This window comes from Pseudophryne corroboree, chromosome 4 (genome assembly GCF_028390025.1).
Source record: "Pseudophryne corroboree isolate aPseCor3 chromosome 4, aPseCor3.hap2, whole genome shotgun sequence".
Classification (NCBI taxonomy): Eukaryota; Metazoa; Chordata; class Amphibia; order Anura; family Myobatrachidae; genus Pseudophryne; species Pseudophryne corroboree.
This window is the reverse complement of record NC_086447.1, coordinates 794,587,864-794,608,285: the sequence shown is the minus strand read 5'-3', so window position 1 is coordinate 794,608,285 and position 20,422 is coordinate 794,587,864. Positions and strand designations below refer to the sequence as shown.

The window sequence follows — 20,422 nt, the reverse complement described above, 5'->3', positions numbered from 1 at the left end:
CCAGCGAAGGATCCTGGCAGCTTCTGCCATTGCCCTCCTGCTTCTTGTGCCGCCCTGTCTGTTTACATGGGCGACTGCCGTGATGTTGTCCGACTGGATCAACACCGGTCTTCCTTGAAGCAGAGGTTCCGCCTGGCTTAGAGCATTGTAGATTGCTCTTAGTTCCAGAATGCTTATGTGAAGAGACTTTTTCAGGCTCGACCACACTCCCTGGAAATTTCTTCCCTGTGTGACTGCTCCCCAGCCTCTCAGGCTGGCATCCGTGGTCACCAGGATCCAATCCTGCATGCCGAATCTGCGGCCCTCCAATAGATGAGCCTCCTGCAACCACCACAGAAGGGATACCCTTGTCCTCGGCGACAGGGTTATCCGCAGGTGCATCTGAAGATGCGACCCTGACCATTTGTCCAACAGATCCCTTTGCATGGAATCTGCCGAAAGGGATTGCTTCGTAAGAAGCTACCATTTTTTCCCAGGACTCTTGTGCATTGATGTACAGACACCTTTCCTGGTTTTAGGAGGTTCCTGACCAGGTCAGATAACTCCTTGGCTTTTTCTTCGGGAAGAAAAACCTTTTTCTGAACTGTGTCCAGAATCATCCCCAGGAACAGCAGACGAGTTGTCGGCATTAATTGGGATTTTGGAATATTCAGAATCCATCCGTGCTGCTTTTAGCACCTCTTGAGATGGTGCTAAACCCATCTCTAGCTGTTCTCTGGACCTTGCCCTTATTAGGAGATCGTCCAAGTATGGGATAATTAATACGCCTTTTCTTCGAAGAAGAAATATTATCTCGGCCATTACCTTTGTAAAGACCCGAGGTGCCGTGGACAAACCAAACGGCAGCGTCTGAAACTGATAGTGACAGTTTTGTACAACGAACCTGAGGTACCCCTGGTGTGAGGGGTAATTGGAACGTGGAGATACGCATCCTTGATGTCCAAGGATACCATAAAGTCCCCTTCTTCCAGGTTCGCTATCACTGCTCTGAGTGACTCCATCTTGAACTTGAACTTCTTTATGTACAGGTTCAAGGACTTCAGATTTAGAATAGGCCTTACCGAGCCATCCGGCTTCGGTACCACAAATAGAGTGGAATAATACCCCTTCCCTTGTTGTAGAAGAGGTACCTTGACTATCACCTGCTGAGAATACAGCTTGTGAATGGCTTCCAAAACCGTCTCCCTTTCTGAGGGGGACGTTGGTAAAGCAGACTTCAGGAAACGGCGAGGTGGCTCTGTCTCTAATTTCAACCTGTACCCCTGAGATATTATCTGCAGGATCCAGGGATTTACCTGCGAGTGAGCCCACTGCGCGCTGTAATTCTTGAGACGACCGCCTACCGCCCCCGAGTCCGCTTGCGAAGCCCCAGCGTCATGCTGAGGCTTTTGTAGAAGCCGGGGAGGGCTTCTGTTCCTGGGAAGGAGCTGCCTGTTGCTGTCTCTTCCCTCGTCCTCTGCCTCGTGGCAGATATGAATAGCCCTTTGCTCTCTTATTTTTAAAGGAACGAAAGGGCTGCGGTTGAAAGGTCGGTGCCTTTTTCTGTTGGGGAGTGACTTGAGGTAGAAAGGTGGATTTCCCGGCCGTAGCCGTGGCCACCAAATCCGATAGACCGACCCCAAATAACTCCTCTACGCATCGCCTGTCCACTGTCGTGTCCATAAAGCTCTTCTGGCCGAAATGGACATAGCACTTACCCGTGATGCCAGTGTGCAGATATCTCTCTGTGCATCACGCATATAAAGAAATGCATCCTTTATTTGTTCTAACGACAGTAAAATATTGTCCCTGTCCAGGGTATCAATATTTTCGATCAGGGACTCTGACCAAACTACCCCAGCACTGCACATCCAGGCAGTCGCAATAGCTGGTCGTAGTATAACACCTGCATGTGTGTATATACCTTTTTGGATATTTTCCATCCTCCTATCTGATGGATCTTTAAGTGCGGCCGTCTCAGGAGAGGGTAACGCCACTTGTTTTGATAAGCGTGTTAGCGCTTTGTCCACCCTAGGAGGTGTTTCCCAGCGCTCCCTAACCTCTGGCGGGAAAGGGTATAAAGCCAATAACTTCTTTGAAATTAGCAGTTTTTTATCGGGGCACCCCACGCTTCATCACACACGTCATTTAATTCTTCTGATTCGGTAAAAACTACTGGTAGTTTTTTTTTTTTTTCACACCCCACATAATACCCTGTTTAGTGGTACCTGTAGTATCAGCTAAATGTAACATCTCCTTTATTGCCAAAATCATATAACGTGTGGCCCTACTGGAAAATACGGTTGATTCGTCACCTTCACCACCGGAATCAGTGCCTGTGTCTGGGTCTGTGTCGACCGACTGAGGCAAGGGGCGTTTTACAGCCCCTGACGGTGTTTGAGGCGCCTGGACAGGCACTAATTGAGTGTCCGGCCGCCTCATGTCGGCAAACGACTGCTTAAGCGAGTTGACGCTATCCCGTAATTCCACAAATAAAGGCATCCATTCTGGTGTCGACCCCCTAGGAGGTGACATCCTCATATTTGGCAATTGCTCCGCCTCCACACCAATAACGTCCTCATACATGTCGACACACACGTACCGACACACAGCAGACACACAGGGAATGCTCTATACGAAGACAGGACCCACTAGCCCTTTGGGGAGACAGAGGGAGAGTCTGCCAGCACACACCAAAAAGCGCTATATATGACAGGGATAGCCTTATGATTAAGTGCTCCCTTATAGCTGCTTTTATATTAATATATTGCCATTTATTTTGCCCCCCCTCTCTGTTATACCCTGTTTCTGTAGTGCAGTGCAGGGGAGAGACCTGGGAGCCTTCCTGACCAGCGGAGCTGTGACAGAAAATGGCGCCGTGTGCTGAGGAGATAGGCCCCGCCCCTTTCTCGGCGGGCTCGTCTCCCGCTATTTAGTACATTTAGGCAGGGGTAAATATCTCCATATAGCCTCTGGGGCTATATGTGAGGTATTTTTAGCCTTTTTAAAGGTTTTCATTTGCCTCCCAGGGCGCCCCCCCCCCAGCGCCCTGCACCCTCAGTGACTGCCGTGTGAAGTGTGCTGAGAGGAAAATGGCGCACAGCTGCAGTGCTGTGCGCTACCTTAAGAAGACTGCAGGAGTCTTCAGCCGCCGATTCTGGACCTCTTCTTGCTTCAGCATCTGTGAGGGGGCCGGCGGCGTGGCTCCGGTGACCATCCAGGCTGTACCTGTGATCGTCCCTCTGGAGCTTCATGTCCAGTAGCCAAGAAGCCAATCCATCCTGCACGCAGGTGAGTTCACTTCTTCTCCCCTCTGTCCCTCGTTGCAGTGATCCTGTTGCCAGCAGGAATCACTGTAAAATAAAAAACCTAAGCTAAACTCTCTAAGCAGCTCTTTATGAGAGCCACCTAGAATTGCACCCTTCTCGGCCGGGCACAAAAATCTAACTGGAGTCTGGAGGAGGGTCATGGGGGGAGGAGCCAGTGCACACCACCTGACCTGTAAAAGCTTTACTTTTGTGCCCTGTCTCCTGCGGAGCCGCTATTCCCCATGGTCCTTTCAGGAACCCCAGCATCCACTTAGGACGATAGAGAAATATATATATATATATATATATATATATATATATATATATATATAATATAAAGCAGCTATAAGGGAAAACACTCATTTATAGTGGGATCCCTGTATTATATAGCGCTCTGGTGTGTGCTGGCATACTCTCTCTCTGTCTCCCCAAAGGGCTTTGTGGGGTCCTGTCCTCTGTCAGAGCATTCCCTGTGTGTTTGCGGTGTGTCGGTACGGCTGTCGACATGTTTGATGAGGAGGCTTATGTGGAGGCGGAGCAGATGCCTGTAAATGTGATGTCACCCCCTGCGGGGTCGACACCTGAGTGGATGGTGCTGTGGAAGGAATTACGCGACAGTGTCGACTCCTTGCATAAAAGGTTTGACGACATACCAAATGTGGGACAGCTGGCTTCTCAGCCTGTGCCTGCCCAGGCGTCTCAAAAGCCATCAGGGGCTCTAAAACGCCCGTTACCTCAGATGGCAGACACAGATGTCGACACGGATACTGACTCCAGTGTCGACGACGATGAGACTAATGTAACTTCCAGTAGGGCCACACGTTACATGATTGAGGCAATGAAAAATGTGTTGCACATTTCTGATGTTACCCCCGGTACCACAAAAAAGGGTATTATGTTTGGAGAGTAAAAACTACCAGTAGCTTTTCCTCCATCTGAGGAGTTAAATGAAGTGTGTGAAGAAGCGTGGGCTTCCCCTTATAAGAAGCTGGTAATTTCTAAGAGGTTACTAATGGCGTACCCTTTCCCGCCAGAGGATAGGGCACGTTGGGAAACATCCCCTAGAGTGGATAAAGCGCTCACACGCTTGTCAAAGAAAGTGGCACTACCATCTCCGGATACGGCCGCCCTGAAGGAATCTGCTGATAGAAAGCAGGAGGCTATCCTGAAATCTATATATACACACACAGGTGTTATACTGAGACCAGCTATTGCTTCAGCCTGGATGTGCAGTGCTGCAGCTGCATGGTCAGATTCCCTGTCAGAAAATATTGATACCCTAGACAGGGACACTATATTGCTAACCGTAGAGCATATAAAAGACGCACTTTTATACATGAGGAATGCACAGAGGGATATTTGCCGGCTGGCATCCAAAATTAGTGCAATGTCCATTTCTGCCAGGAGAGGGTTATGGACTCGGCAGTGGACAGGAGATGCAGATTCCAAAAGGCACATGGAAGTTCTGCCTTATAAGGGTGAGGAGTTGTTCGGGGATGGTCTCTTGGACCTCGTTTCCACAGCAACAGCTGGGAAGTCTACATTTTTACCCCATGTTCCCTCACAGCCAAAGAAAGCACCGTATTATCAGGTACAGTCCTTTCGGCCCAATAGGGGCAAGCGGGTTAAAGGCGCGTCCTTTCTGCCCAGAGGCAGAGGTAGGGGAAAAAAGCTGCAGCATACAGGCAGTTCCCAGGAGCAAAAGTCCTCCACCGCTTCCTCTAAGTCCACAGCATGACGCTGGGGCTCCACAGGCGGAGCCAGGTACGGTGGGGGCCCGTCTCTAATATTTCAGCAATCAGTGGGCTCGCTCACGGGTGGATCCCTGGATTTTTCAGATAGTATCTCAGGGGTACAAGCTGGAATTCAAGACGTCTCCCCCCCACCGTTTCCTCAAATCTGCCTTGCCAACCACTCCCTCAGGCAGGGAGGCAGTGTTACAGGCAATTCACAAGCTGTATTCACAACAGGTGATAGTGAAGGTACCCCTACTTCAACAAGGACGGGGTTACTATTCCACAATGTTTGTGGTACCGAAACCGGACGGTTCGGTGAGACCCATTTTAAATTTGAAATCCTTGAACACATATATAAAAAAATTCAAGTTCAAGATGGAATCGCTCAGGGCGGTTATTGCAAGCCTGGACGAGGGGGATTACATGGTATCACTGGACATCAAGGATGCTTACCTGCATGTCCCCATTTACCATCCTCACCAGGAGTACCTCAGATTTGTGGTACAGGATTGTTATTACCAATTCCAGACGTTGCCGTTCGGTCTATCCACGGCTCCGAGGGTCTTTACCAAGGTAATGGCCGAAATGATGATACTCCTTCGAAAGAAGGGAGTTTTAATTATCCCGTACTTGGACGATCTCCTGATAAAGGCGAGGTCCAGAGAGCAGTTGTTATTCGGGGTAGCACTATCTCGGGAGGTGCTACAACAGCACGGCTGGATTCTAAACATTCCAAAGTCACAGCTGGTCCCTACGACACGTCTACTGTTCCTGGGGATGGTTCTGGACACAGAACAGAAAAAAGTGTTTCTCCCGGAGGAGAAGGCCAAGGAGCTGTCATCTCTAGTCAGAGGCCTCCTAAAACCAAAACAGGTGTCGGTGCATCACTGCACGCGGATCCTGGGAAAGATGGTAGCTTCCTACGAAGCGATTCCATTCGGCAGGTTTCATGCAAGAACCTTTCAGTGGGACCTGTTGGACAAGTGGTCCGGATCGCATCTTCAGATGCATCGGCTGATAACCCTATCTCCAAGGACAAGGGTGTCTCTGCTGTGGTGGCTGCAGAGTGCTCATCTTCAAGAGGGCCGCAGATTCGGCATACAGAACTGGGTCCTGGTGACCACGGATGCCAGCCTTCGAGGCTGGGGGGCAGTCACACAGGGAAGAAACTTCCAAGGACTATGGTCAAGTCAGGAGACTTCCCTGCACATAAATATTCTGGAACTAAGGGCCATTTACAATGCCCTAAGTCAGGCAAAACCCCTGCTTCAGAACCAGCCGGTACTGATCCAGTCAGACAACATCACGGCGGTCGCCCATGTAAACCGACAGGGCGGCACGAGAAGCAGGACGGCAATGGCAGAAGCCACAAGGATTCTCCGATGGGCGGAAAATCACGTGTTAGCACTGTCAGCAGTGTTCATTCCGGGAGTGGACAACTGGGAAGCAGACTTACTCAGCAGGCACGACCTCCACCCGGGAGAGTGGGGACTTCATCCAGAAGTCTTTCAAATGATTGTAAACCGTTGGGAAAGGCCACAGGTGGACATGATGGCGTCCCGCCTAAACAAAAAGCTAGAAAAGTATTGCGCCAGGTCAAGAGACCCGCAGGCGATAGCTGTGGACGCTCTAGTGACACCGTGGGTGTACCGGTCGGTTTATGTGTTCCCTCCTCTTCCTCTCATACCAAAGGTACTGAGGATAATACGGAGAAGAGGCGTAAGAACTATACTCATTGTTCCGGATTGGCCAAGAAGAGCTTGGTACCCGGAACTTCAAGAAATGATCTCAGAGGACCCATGGCCTCTACCGCTCAGACAAGACCTGCTGCAGCAGGGGCCCTGTCTGTTCCAAGACTTACCGCGGCTGCGTTTGACGGCATGGCGGTTGAACACCGGATCCTGAAGGAAAAGGGCATTCCGGAGGAAGTCATTCCTACGCTGATTAAAGCTAGGAAAGAAGTAACCGCAAACCATTATCACCGCATATGGCGGAAATATGTTGCGTGGTGTGAGGCCAGGAAGGCCCCAACGGAGAAATTTCAGCTGGGCCGTTTCCTGCACTTCCTACAGTCAGGGGTGACTATGGGCCTTAAATTGGGTTCCATTAAGGTCCAGATTTCGGCTCTATCGATTTTCTTCCAGAGAGAACTGGCTTCACTACCTGAAGTTCAGACTTTTGTTAAGGGAGTGCTGCATATTCAGCCCCCTTTTGTGCCTCCAGTGGCACCTTGGGATCTCAACGTGGTGTTGGATTTCCTAAAGTCACATTGGTTTGAGCCACTGAAAACCGTGGATTTGAAATATCTCACGTGGAAAGTGGTCATGTTGTTGGCCTTGGCTTCGGCCAGGCGTGTATCAGAATTGGCGGCTTTGTCATGTAAAAGCCCTTATCTGATTTTCCATATGGATAGGGCAGAATTGAGGACTCGTCCCCAGTTTCTCCCTAAAGTGGTATCAGCTTTTCATCTGAACCAACCTATCGTGGTGCCTGCGGCTACAAAAGACTTGGAGGCTTCCAAGTTGTTGGACGTAGTCAGGGCCCTGAAAATATGTTTCCAGGACAGCTGGAGTCAGAAAGACTGACTCGCTCTTTATCCTGTATGCGCCCAACAAGTTGGGTGCACCTGCTTCAAAGCAGACTATTGCTCGCTGGATCTGTAGTACGATTCAGCTTGCACATTCTGCGGCTGGACTGCCGCATCCTAAATCAGTGAAAGCCCATTCCACGAGGAAGGTGGGCTCTTCTTGGGTGGCTGCCCGAGGGGTCTCGGCTCTTCAACTTTGCCGAGCAGCTACTTGGTCGGGGTCAAACAAGTTTGCTAAATTCTACAAGTTTGACACCCTGGCTGAGGAGGACCTAGAGTTTGCCCATTCGGTGCTGCAGAGTCATCCGCACTCTCCCGCCCGTTTGGGAGCTTTGGTATAATCCCCATGGTCCTTACGGAGTCCCAGCATCCACTTAGGACGTCAGAGAAAATAAGAATTTACTCACCGGTAATTCTATTTCTCGTAGTCCGTAGTGGATGCTGGGCGCCCATCCCAAGTGCGGATTGTCTGCATTACTTGTACATAGTTATTGCTTAACTAAAGAGTTATTGTTGAGCCATCTGTTGAGAGGCTCAGTTGTTATCATACTGTTAACTCGGTATTGTATCACGAGTTATACGGTGTGATTGGTGTGGCTGGTATGAGTCTTACCCGGGATTCAAAATCCTTCCTTATTGTGTCAGCTCTTCCGCGCACAGTATCCTAACTGAAGTCTGGAGGAGGGTCATAGTGGGAGGAGCCAGTGCACACCAGTAGTCTAAAGCTTTCTTTATAGTTGTGCCCAGTCTCCTGTGGAGCCGCTATTCCCCATGGTCCTTACGGAGTCCCAGCATCCAATACGGACTACGAGAAATATAATTACCGGTGAGTAAATTCTTATTTTTTTTGACGTAAGCATTTTTACTGTAAGAAAAAAAAATGTAAACTGTTACTAACGGTCTGTTTTATGTGGTTTTGCAGGTACCTGAGCAGCTCAGCGAGACTCTTTACAGTTATTGCACAAGAAGTGGAGAACTCAGACATTAAGTCTGTGTCAATAGAGGCAATCCTAAAAGAAAAGCAGGACAGTTTCATGAAAAACCAGCAGGTTCCATTATTTCATGAATTAGGAAGCAAACTGAGAAAATTACGACGTGTTACCGGACAGGAGCTACTGGAAGGTTTTGATCATGTTTGCAAAATAGGTAATGAGTGTTCTCCAATATTATTGAAAGACTGTTGTTGTTATCAGCGCTAACAATAATATACTGCAAATCTGGGTGCATCTAGCAAATATAAAAGCATGGGGATTTTGATCATATCTTGTTCAAAACTTTTAAGCTTGCTGACCATCATCCAGGGACCCCAATCTTTGGAATTTTACTTTTCTCTCCAATATTATGTTTGTTGTATTTATGACTTCAGGGAAAGTTCATGGTTTTTATCTAGACACGTAGCTCTCCAGTAATCGCTCTGCTCAAATAGTCCCAATGCTGTTGCTAATATCTACAAAAGCATTTTCTTCCTGATAGCTGGGTATTGGATACAGATGTGTCCTCATACATCGTTACTGCAGTCACGCCAAACATCCCTCCTCGGCCTGCCAGGTCCTGCGAGACTGCTAGCATCGGGAGTCTTTTTTGCAGAAAATGCGTCCTAGTTGCAATAGAGATAGTGCTGATTAATTGGATAGTTTAGCAGCCTCATTAATATGTTCCCAGTGACCACAGTTTTTAGTCGTCAGCCAGAGATAAGGTACCTTTAGATACTTTAACACCAAGGAATGCTGTACCATGTTTCTGCCAGTTTATTTGGGAAGAATACCAAATAGACTCCTCAATGGCACTGAACTTAATCCACTTACTGGGGTGTTACCTACAGAAGTAGAGGGTCATTCTTTATTTATGGTTCTGTGGCAGCCTTGAGGTGCCTAAATAATAATGTACTAGCTATCAACAACATAAAAATAATATAGCACTTCAATTGGATATGATATCCAGTGATCGCAAAAACGCGGCATAGCGCGTATTTTACCCAATATGAAGGTCCAGGGACTCACTTTTTCTGAATGGGTGGGTCCCCGGGGACGCGCTCCACTGGGATTGGCTGGAGGTGTAATGATTGATTTCTACCTTGTCCGGCTGCAGAGAGAACTAAATATGTGGAGAAGGAGCCTCTTGGTCAAGGGAGACATCAATCAAAACACCTCTAGCCAATCTGAGTGGAGCGCGTCCCCAGGGACACACCCATTCAGAAAAAATGTATTTGACTCTTCCCTGGCGCTCTGGCCGCGACAGTGAGTGACCGTCTGTGAGTGTGTATTCATAACCCAGCAGCTACCAGCCTGTTCAGTGCTGGCGCTGCTGCAGTTCTGATCGGCTGACGCGCTGTTTTAGATATGAATCACATGGGGGAGGGGGGGCCACGCACCTCTGAAATCCTGCATGCTTCAGTAAGCGCAGCGGGGATGGGGTTGGGGAGTATGTTCCAGGCGCACACCGCACAGGAGGATCTGGCAGTGAAGGAGGGAAAGGGTGGCTACAGTGCACTACCGCACGTCAGTGCTAGTGTCCGCACGTCAGTGCTAGTGTTCCCATCCCCTAGCAAAGTCCGTCCTTGATCCTCTCTATGTAATCCATCACGAAGCTCTCATTGTACACACTCCCTTACCACCCGGGATTTATGGAGATCAGCGGCAGCCTCTGCTTGATTTATTAGGCTGTGCTGTGAACGGAGCTCGGAGGTGGTGGGGGAGGGCCGCAGTGTCCATACAGTTATTACTGTGTGCAGCCAGCTCCCAGCATAGGACAGGGCAAGGCACAAGCCAGGGGTGAGGGCTGCTCTGAACATTCAGCTCATGGAGCCCAAGAGGCTGAGCTGCAGGGAGACATGTAATAGTAGCCAGTAGCAACAGCAGGTTGGATCCTGTCCCCTCTCTCTCTCTCCCTGGCCATATTACACCATCTCTAGCCTGCACATCAAGTAGTGGGAGTCTGAGGTGGTGGCTGCAATGTGTAAGTGATCCTCTACCTGGCGCAATGTGTATAACGTGCTGTACCTGGCACATTGGGGTCGATTCTATTCGGCAACTAATGAATAGCGCCGGGAATTAGCTCCCGACGCTATTCAATTCAGCAACTAGTTACGTCGGCGATGGCCCGTTCTCGCCGATGTCAAAGTCAAAAATATTACATAGAGAGACCATATAAACTGCACACATATAAGTCGCTATACTTGCAAATATGCGCAGCGAGCACAGCAATATATGGAAACACACGCATTTGCTCGGACATGGCACAGAGATGGATTCGGCACTTGTTTCATACAGTACATGGTTATAATAATGAACAGCACCAGACATCATGGAGATTTAGAATTGGCTAATGAATTAATGTCATGGATGTGTATCATTCGAACCGAACCAGATAAACACATCATGTTTGGTATTGAAGCAAGCAGAATCAGGTGTGGGTTAGTTTGAGGCCTGTTGTGTTGTTGTGGGACATTGCAGCGGATAGATATGATTATATGTATAAAAGCTAAGATCATATTGTTAGAACAATATGATGCTCAAGACAACCTTTTACTAAGTTTTCAGGGCTGAACCTGATTAGCATATACAAAGAGAATGGTGACTCAATACAAAGGAGAAAGAAAGACCCCTCCCCCAGGTACTGGTCAAACAGGAAGGTAGTGGTCAGGTGTGGCCTCAGAGAACAGATGTAATGTAGCTACACTCACAGACACACACACAGCTACCTGGCACCAAGCAGCATGGCGGCTGAATCCCCAGGACATCTTCCAAACTAAAGGCTAAGTATTGAACCTCACATGGCTAGATAAGGAAACAGATAGATTGCTTTCTGGTTTAAATAGGATATTGTAACTTGGTTGTGTGATTGTTGGGTGTTTGTGGATACTCTGTGAAGTCTGTGATAAATTGGAACAGTATACAATCTGTAGCATAGTATTTGTGGTATTTGTTTGCCAATGGAGATTTAAAATAGATTGTGCTGGTTAGTTATAATATATATCCTGTTAATCATAAATACCACCATGCAGTTACGGTTGTGTTAATTACATTGTGATCTGGTCTTGTGATGAATATGCTCTGGTTATTGAGATACTGAAGTTGTTTGGGGTGTGAAATTATGAGATGGTTCTAGGAAGTTGGATTACATTGTGAAAGGTGTTTTAGATGGTTTGGAATTGTAAAATCAGAACATATGCATTGTTTTGAGGCTTGGACATTTTGGAAGAAAATGGAGTCTTGTGTTTTCTGCTATGTGATTGTGGTTTAGTATAGAGTGCCATGTGTTTGGACCTGCAAATCTAAAATGGCTGCTGCTGGATGTCTTCCCCTCCCCCTTTCAGCCATGTGGTGTGGTCTTTGGAATCAAGTGGAGGTTTCTCAAAATGGAGTCTAGCTTCCATCCCATGCTGTATTCAGCATTGACTAACTGCGCAGCGATTGTCTCTCACATGTGTAGTTTTATCTGCAACCATGTTGTCTCTTATTTAATGTTATCATGAGCCATTTCTCTCTATCTCTCTCTTCTTCTCTTCCCCTTCCATTTTCCCATAAATAGTAATTGTATTGTATTGTATTTCTTGTGTAGTTATCTGGTTAGGTAGTCTCTGTTATATTGTAGTGTATCATTTGTACTGTTATCCCCTTTTACAAGTATATTAGATATAATACAGTTAATAGGCTTTGGAACCTAAACCAGTATCTGTGTATTTTCTATAGTGTTAAGTGTTCACTTGAGCGTCGGTGACGCTCAAGCAGCTTTGTAGTTAGTCAGGTTACACAAGGTTGCATTTACACCCTGTACTCACATTAAGGTATTCAGTGTATTTCATTGGTATAAGGTTTTAACATAAAGGTATAGCGTTGTGAGCGTCTGCGCCGCTGGTGACCTCCTCGTGGTCTCGAGCGTATGCTACGCTACAGCGAATCATTCCCCTAGACATAACCAATAACGTGTCCTGTGATCACTGGGCCGTGAGCGAACGTGACGCTTGAGCGTCTCGCCTACGGCTGAGCGATCGCTACGCAGATAGCGTACCATTACGGTACTTCTTAAGTAAACAGCGTACAGTGTTCTTAGCTTCATAAAGGGTTGTTTATACGACAAAGGAATTTAGCATTGTCAATTGCGGGCTCGTCCTATACTTCTCACATCTGCACTAGGTAGATCAGCAGACATTATCCCCCAGCAAAGGGTGGGAGATTGTCTCATAGTGCTGGCGGGATAAGCGTCTGCTTCGCTTAGATAAAGAGTGCTGAAGGAACCCGGTAACCGGAAGTAAGAACAAAACGCTTGTGTCTTTTTAAAACTGTTTATTTTTCTTTTGTCTTGCGTACGCATACATACCTGCATTTCTTTTCACTTGTGTATTTCATTTTTCGTATATCACTATTCCTGTTTGCCAAATTTTATAGTTGATAGAAAGTGCTAAAAGGAGATTTGCTGTTATTTAATAGTAGAGGTAATAGTTAAAGTATAGAACAACACACGGTTTGTCTGAAGATACAAGGCAGTCAGTGTGGATTGCGGTAGATGATCAGGGATCACCTACATTGATAAATAAATATATTGTGTTACGGTGGATCCTTTGCATTGCGTACACGTGTCGCTAACAAAGACTAGCGTACGCAATCCAAAAGGCAGACGCACGCAGCGTTCATTACGCAACGTAGCGTCCGGTTACGCCCACGTAGCTCAAGTTGTGATAAAGTGAAGTAACGCAAAGGCGATAATTAACGCACAGCGGTAGATAACGCGACGCGGTAAATAACGCAAATCTATTTTTAGAAAATCTGAAATTTAGTTTAACAGATCCTGCTCCTAATTGGTAACACTCTTGGCCTGAAGACAATTTCTGCGCAGAAATAGACATAGAAACAAAGTGTACATGTGTTGAGTGAGTGTGTTTTGTATACAAAAGTTTATATAACTGTAAGGTGGAACCAAAAGGAAAGCCGGGTACTCGTCAAGGGACATACGTGTAAGTGACATATACGGTGGCTAGGGAGGCATCCCTGGTTAAATAATATTTGAGCATTAGAGTATAGCGGACCATAAGGTAACAGACCAGGAGGTCATAAGGTAACAGACCAGGAGGTCATAAGGTAACAGGTAAAATAGACAAAGAGGTCCGCTATAAAAGTACAGTGGCACAACGCCTGGGGTGTTGGTGCAGAACCCATATAGGCCATACAAGCTCTTGCTGAAGGAATCGCGGCCGGAAACATCGATTCCATTGGTCTTTCAGTACATGACAAGTAGTGCTCGTGTACTGAACGATTGGACCGCACGTAATTGTGTGCAGTAGTTAGTAATCTGACCTAATACCATTAGAGTAAAGTGGTCACAAACGCTATCTGTACATTCTGACGTGATTTGTGTAATTTTTTATTTTTGGAAGGGAAGTTCGCTGGTCACTCAGGAACTATCTAACAACCCCAACTTTACTGGAAAGAGTAAGTGTCCTGCGGGTAACCCTCATATGTTCCAGTAAATAAAGGTTCACAGGGGCCCTAGGTTGGGTACAGCAGCTCTGGCTACAGTGATTGCAGCACAGGCCAACGTGGGCGAGAAGTAAGTGGGGTACTTGATAAACCACCACCGCCGGCCTGCCCAAGGACATCTTGGTTTGTTTGTAAGGGTTCGCTGAAAGCCTTGATATTCAAGGAGGAATAAGCAACGCCTGCAGATTATGGGGGCCATTTGTTCAGGTAGGGGGCGATCAACCCTGGTTCAAGTTGATTCTGTGAACCGACCAGTTGGGTCGGCACGATATGTAATGTGTGAAAAATACGGTAGTCACACAGAGGTTTTATGTGATGAATGGGAGAGAATGACTGTACAAGACAGGGACAAATTCCCAAGAATAGGTAGCTTCAGTCCAGTAGTGTTACAAAATTTAAGGAGGAGGATAAGTCTCATTGAACCAACGAAGAGACAAAATAAACATTATGAATATTTACAGTTATGGCAACAGGAAAGTGAATTACAAAAAGAGTCTATTGACTTTTCTGACTCTTATCTTGAGAGGAGAGACAGTGGCATCAGGAGAGGGGTTGATTGCGGAGAGAAAGACACAAGGGTGAACAATAAAAACGCTCTTAGCAACTGTAATATAGATTATAAGAATAAGTGTAATAAATGTAACAATGATTATTGTAATACTGTTGAATGTACAACTATTAACCTGTGCAAGCTGCACCCCATGTCAAACCTCCCTCAGGAATACAAACAAGAAAGTGAGCCCAGAACGATGTCGGCACCTCTTCCAGAAGCCATCCTACAAGACATCCAGGTGGACACGACCAAATTGGTAAAGGCAATAATCAAACCCCCTAACGGAGGGTCAGGTGAGGTCGTGTCCACAGGTACGTACAATGTTTTATATCACGCACAAACAAATGTACCCCATATTATAAGACCAAAACAAGGTGATGTAATTGAGTTTAGTCCTGTCAGGGTGATCACAGTCCCCAATGGGAAGACTGACGATCAGGGAACCATTCCCGTCAAGGACAGTGCAATGCGCCATCCCTGGTCCCGGACAGAATTGAGATCAATCATGTCTGATTACCCAGATCCTAGGAAAGATCTAACTGTATGATCAAAGATTCACAGAAGGTATATCAACTCCCTAGACAACGACATAATCATGGTATCCAAGGAATCAGGTAGGTACAGGGAAAGCGGTTGATGGTGATGAGCATCCAAGCGTTTGAGGAGGCATCAAATCAACCAAAACCCCAGGCCATTGGCACATGGAGGAACTTAAGGATTTGTGATCTGTGCAAAAGAGAAGGGCATTGTGCTAGCAACTGTAATAACCCACATAAAGTTAGACCCCCTAGACCAAGAAATGAGCAAAATTACAATACACACCATTATAATCAAGGATCACATAGGCAGGAAAGGTGATTATTAGGAATGGAGGCAAGCCTGAAGTAACGGTTAATGAAGTGGGAGGTCATTCACTGAAAGACACAGGAATGACCAGGTGAAACGTTGTAAATGTATCAGTGAAATGTTTTTTTTCTCTCTCTCTCTCTATCCCCATCTCTGACTAGTAGTGGTAAGAATTCACACATTGCATACCCACTTGGTCCTTGCAGAAGTCTACCAAACCCCAGCATGACCTCCGCCACAATGTATTTCTGGCCAGATACAGACAGTGGAGTAATGCAGGTGCTGGTGGGGAGGGACTGCTCAAGGAGACCAGTAGACACATAGATATGACAGCCTAATAAGTCTGACAATGTTTTTCTAATGCTAACAATGTTTTCTTACAATGTTTAAAAATGCTTTGTTTCTCTTTTCTTATTGATGGTTATTGTCGAGTTATGTAATGTATATATGCACATGAATTGTTCTCTATCTCTTTTGTTTTTTTTTATTTTCTCTCTCTTCTCACTCATGTTTCCATGGTTTAAAGATGCTATGTCACCCCTCAGTTGGACCAATGGTAATGCCAGATTTTTGCTCCTTACAGAAAGATCGTCGGTTAGGAAGGAATATTGCATCACCAGAATGATCGTTTTTGAAGACTGAGAGACAACACCTTTGAGAGGACAGCAGAACAAGAAGAACAACAAGACGAGAGAACTTATTATCGTAACGAGTTCTCTCCCCCTCAAACTGATTTTCTTATACCCCATTTACAAATTTCTTCTTTTCTCCTCCTGTAAGATGGACTTGCCCCAAGAGACTGTGATATGGATTTTTCCCGTTAACCATGATGTTGACCAGAGCAGTCTGTTTCGGTGAGAGTACCAGTGAGGTCGAGAAAGGATCCAGAAAGGTCCTGATGACTGAGACGGAGGTGTAAATTTCCAATAGCAACCCAATCACCAAGCAAAGGCGAGTACCGGGCACGATCTAACAACCATGTTATTTGTAAACAACTGTGAAGGAATGTTAGTTCAAAAAGAAAGTTGTATCTGTAGGCTCTGTAACAAAGAAATGCCAATCCAGTTTTAATATCCATATGGACCGGCATCCATTGAGTGACTATCACTCTCTAGTGGGTAACGTGTTAAACCAAACAGATTGTTGGGTATGCTCTCAAGTACCTCAGGGTCACAGCAAATCAGGGCTAGTACCATTTCCTTTAACGTTAGGGGAGGTACTTGAGCTAAGTGGTGGGAGACCGGTGGACCGGAGGTTTAATATCTCCAGCCCTCCTAGTTTGAAGCTCCACCAATACCATGTGGATAGGTCCCTCATATGTTTTAACATCTCCAATCCCAGAAAACCGGGAAATTGGGAAGTGTCATGGAGCAACCTTACCATGACCTTTTCACACAGAGCAGATAGAATGCCTACAGATACAGAGCTGGTACGCCACATAGCCAGTAGAGGAAAATCTTTTCGGTATCGATATACCTTAGGAAATAGGATTACTAGAGTTGGAGAGGTATCACCAGGATACTGTGCACATGTCATACAAACTGATACGTGCATTAGGCAGATGGAAGAATTAGGGTCAGGAGATTTCACCTGGAAGGTTTGTAACATGGTCATGTCCTTCTCCGTCCCTTATGTTCTCCCCGATGACGCATATTTCATATGCGGGAGAAAGGCGTACAAGTGGCTAGCCCCAAACTCTGAAGGATTGTGTTATATTGGAAAAGTATTGCCTGAAGTGATGACTGTTACACATGACAAAATGAAGGACATACACCGTGGTGCCCAAGCTCCTTATACTCACACTCACTACGAGCACCGGGTTAAAAGACAACTGTCAGAAAGGTTAGAGCATCCGGCCTCTGATCTTATCCATGAATCCACCGGGATTCAGGTTCTGGTAGCGTTAGATTTCACTCGTACCGCTCGAGGAGTGATGAATTATAAATACATTTCCGCACTCGCCAATTTGTTAGATAATATCACTGAAATGTATGATGACACGTTTAGATACACTGGAAGAGAACTTCAAGCTTACAAAACAGAACTAGTTCAGCATAGGATGGTTCTTAATTACCTTACAGCAGTAACAGGCGGATATTGTGTTACATTGGCAACACAGTACGGCATAAAGTGTTGCACGTATATCACAAATAGCACCGAGGATCCGGTAGAGGTCATAGACCAAAAGATGGACGATATTCTGCAATTAAAGTGGGAATTTCGTCGAAAACACAATCTCACCCTTGCTGCTGTAGGTAATGAGCTGACTGGTTGGGTGTCATGGTTGAACCCGCGAAATTGGTTCTCCGGTTTGGGAGAATGGGCTCAAGGAGTCATAATGGATGTTGGAAAGTTTCTACTATGTATCTTGGGTGTCATTATATCGATTGGATTGATATTTAGATGCGGGCAGGCTTTAATGAGGTGCAAACAAAGTACAAAAGTGATGAGCTTGAGGAGTGAGGAAACTGTAATTAACCTGGATTTGATTTATGACCCAATGATAGAAACCAGAATGTGATGAAAAATGCGATTATGCGGTCCGTTTCTTTCACCTGTTTTTCTGCTTTTCTCCAAGATACAAAGACCCCCTTGGACGAGGAAGCTGACGAGACGAGATGTATACAGACAACAGACAAGCACCAAAGATGAAGTTTTGACCACTTGAGAAATGGACACTTGATGAACTTTGCCATGGATCCCCAGTTTCCCTAGTACTTTTAAACTCACGCTAGCCCAACATTTTTTTGTAAATCCGATGGCTCTGACAAAGCTATTTGCTCATGCCTAAGGAGCAATACAGCGCAAAGAAGACGACTCTCAACAGATACCGAACACAACCTCAACGACAGATGTACATTTCCCTGACATAGAATATCATTGCATTCTCCATAAGTGTTCTTTATCTTCATCTCTACAACCCTCAGGTAATGACACACATAGTCGATAGGGAATACAGGCACAGATATCAGCAACCACATACCTCCCCCATTCATGTATCATCAACTAAAATGTGCTCCCCCATTTTGTTACAACCACAGCCGAAATGAGCTCGGTAAAGTTTGACAGCCCATCCACAGACCCTTAGTACGGGATAAGAAGGAATTCAAATGTATACTTCGCAATACCTCGAAGCTTGATGTACAACACGTACGGCACGATGATACATGACCCCCCAAACATGGATTCATACACACATGCTTCTGCTATCTCACTAGGTCATACCCTCTTCACACCTTCTCCTCTCTCCTCCCTTACCCAACCATGGAAATGTATTAACCCCTGACATATATTTTTCTCTTTTTGAAATGTTTTAGGAAGTGGCAGTTATTGGTGACTGCCAAAGGGTGGACTGTCAAAGTCAAAAATATTACATAGAGAGACCATATAAACTGCACACATATAAGTCGCTATACTTGCAAATATGCGCAGCGAGCACAGCAATATATGGAAACACACGCATTTGCTCGGACATGGCACAGAGATGGATTCGGCACTTGTTTCATACAGTACATGGTTATAATAATGAACAGCACCAGACATCATGGAGATTTAGAATTGGCTAATGAATTAATGTCATGGATGTGTATCATTCGAACCGAACCAGATAAACACATCATGTTTGGTATTGAAGCAAGCAGAATCAGGTGTGGGTTAGTTTGAGGCCTGTTGTGTTGTTGTGGGACATTGCAGCGGATAGATATGATTATATGTATAAAAGCTAAGATCATATTGTTAGAACAATATGATGCTCAAGACAACCTTTTACTAAGTTTTCAGGGCTGAACCTGATTAGCATATACAAAGAGAATGGTGACTCAATACAAAGGAGAAAGAAAGACCCCTCCCCCAGGTACTGGTCAAACAGGAAGGTAGTGGTCAGGTGTGGCCTCAGAGAACAGATGTAATGTAGCTACACTCACAGACACACACACAGCTACCTGGCACCAAGCAGCATGGCGGCTGAATCCCCAGGACATCTTCCAAACTAAAGGCTAAGTATTGAACCTCACATGGCTAGATAAGGAAACAGATAGATTGCTTTCTGGTTTAAATAGGATATTGTAACTTGGTTGTGTGATTGTTGGGTGTTTGTGGATACTCTGTGAAGTCTGTGATAAATTGGAACAGTATACAATCTGTAGCATAGTATTTGTGGTATTTGTTTGCCAATGGAGATTTAAAATAGATTGTGCTGGTTAGTTATAATATATATCCTGTTAATCATAAATACCACCATGCAGTTACGGTTGTGTTAATTACATTGTGATCTGGTCTTGTGATGAATATGCTCTGGTTATTGAGATACTGAAGTTGTTTGGGGTGTGAAATTATGAGATGGTTCTAGGAAGTTGGATTACATTGTGAAAGGTGTTTTAGATGGTTTGGAATTGTAAAATCAGAACATATGCATTGTTTTGAGGCTTGGACATTTTGGAAGAAAATGGAGTCTTGTGTTTTCTGCTATGTGATTGTGGTTTAGTATAGAGTGCCATGTGTTTGGACCTGCAAATCTAAAATGGCTGCTGCTGGATGTCTTCCCCTCCCCCTTTCAGCCATGTGGTGTGGTCTTTGGAATCAAGTGGAGGTTTCTCAAAATGGAGTCTAGCTTCCATCCCATGCTGTATTCAGCATTGACTAACTGCGCAGCGATTGTCTCTCACATGTGTAGTTTTATCTGCAACCATGTTGTCTCTTATTTAATGTTATCATGAGCCATTTCTCTCTATCTCTCTCTTCTTCTCTTCCCCTTCCATTTTCCCATAAATAGTAATTGTATTGTATTGTATTTCTTGTGTAGTTATCTGGTTAGGTAGTCTCTGTTATATTGTAGTGTATCATTTGTACTGTTATCCCCTTTTACAAGTATATTAGATATAATACAGTTAATAGGCTTTGGAACCTAAACCAGTATCTGTGTATTTTCTATAGTGTTA

The 20,422-nt window shown here is 45.6% G+C and overlaps 1 protein-coding gene across 3 annotated transcripts in view; it reads left to right on the top strand.

Moving 5' to 3' along the window:
• Positions 1-20,422, top strand: part of LRPPRC (leucine rich pentatricopeptide repeat containing) — a 491,686-nt gene that overhangs the window by 14,631 nt on the left and 456,633 nt on the right. For all 3 annotated transcript variants that reach the window (XM_063918355.1, XM_063918354.1, XM_063918356.1), the window contains exon 2: positions 8,533-8,756. In XM_063918355.1, coding sequence (XP_063774425.1) covers positions 8,533-8,756 — 224 coding nt within the window. The remainder of the gene's footprint in view (positions 1-8,532; positions 8,757-20,422) is intronic.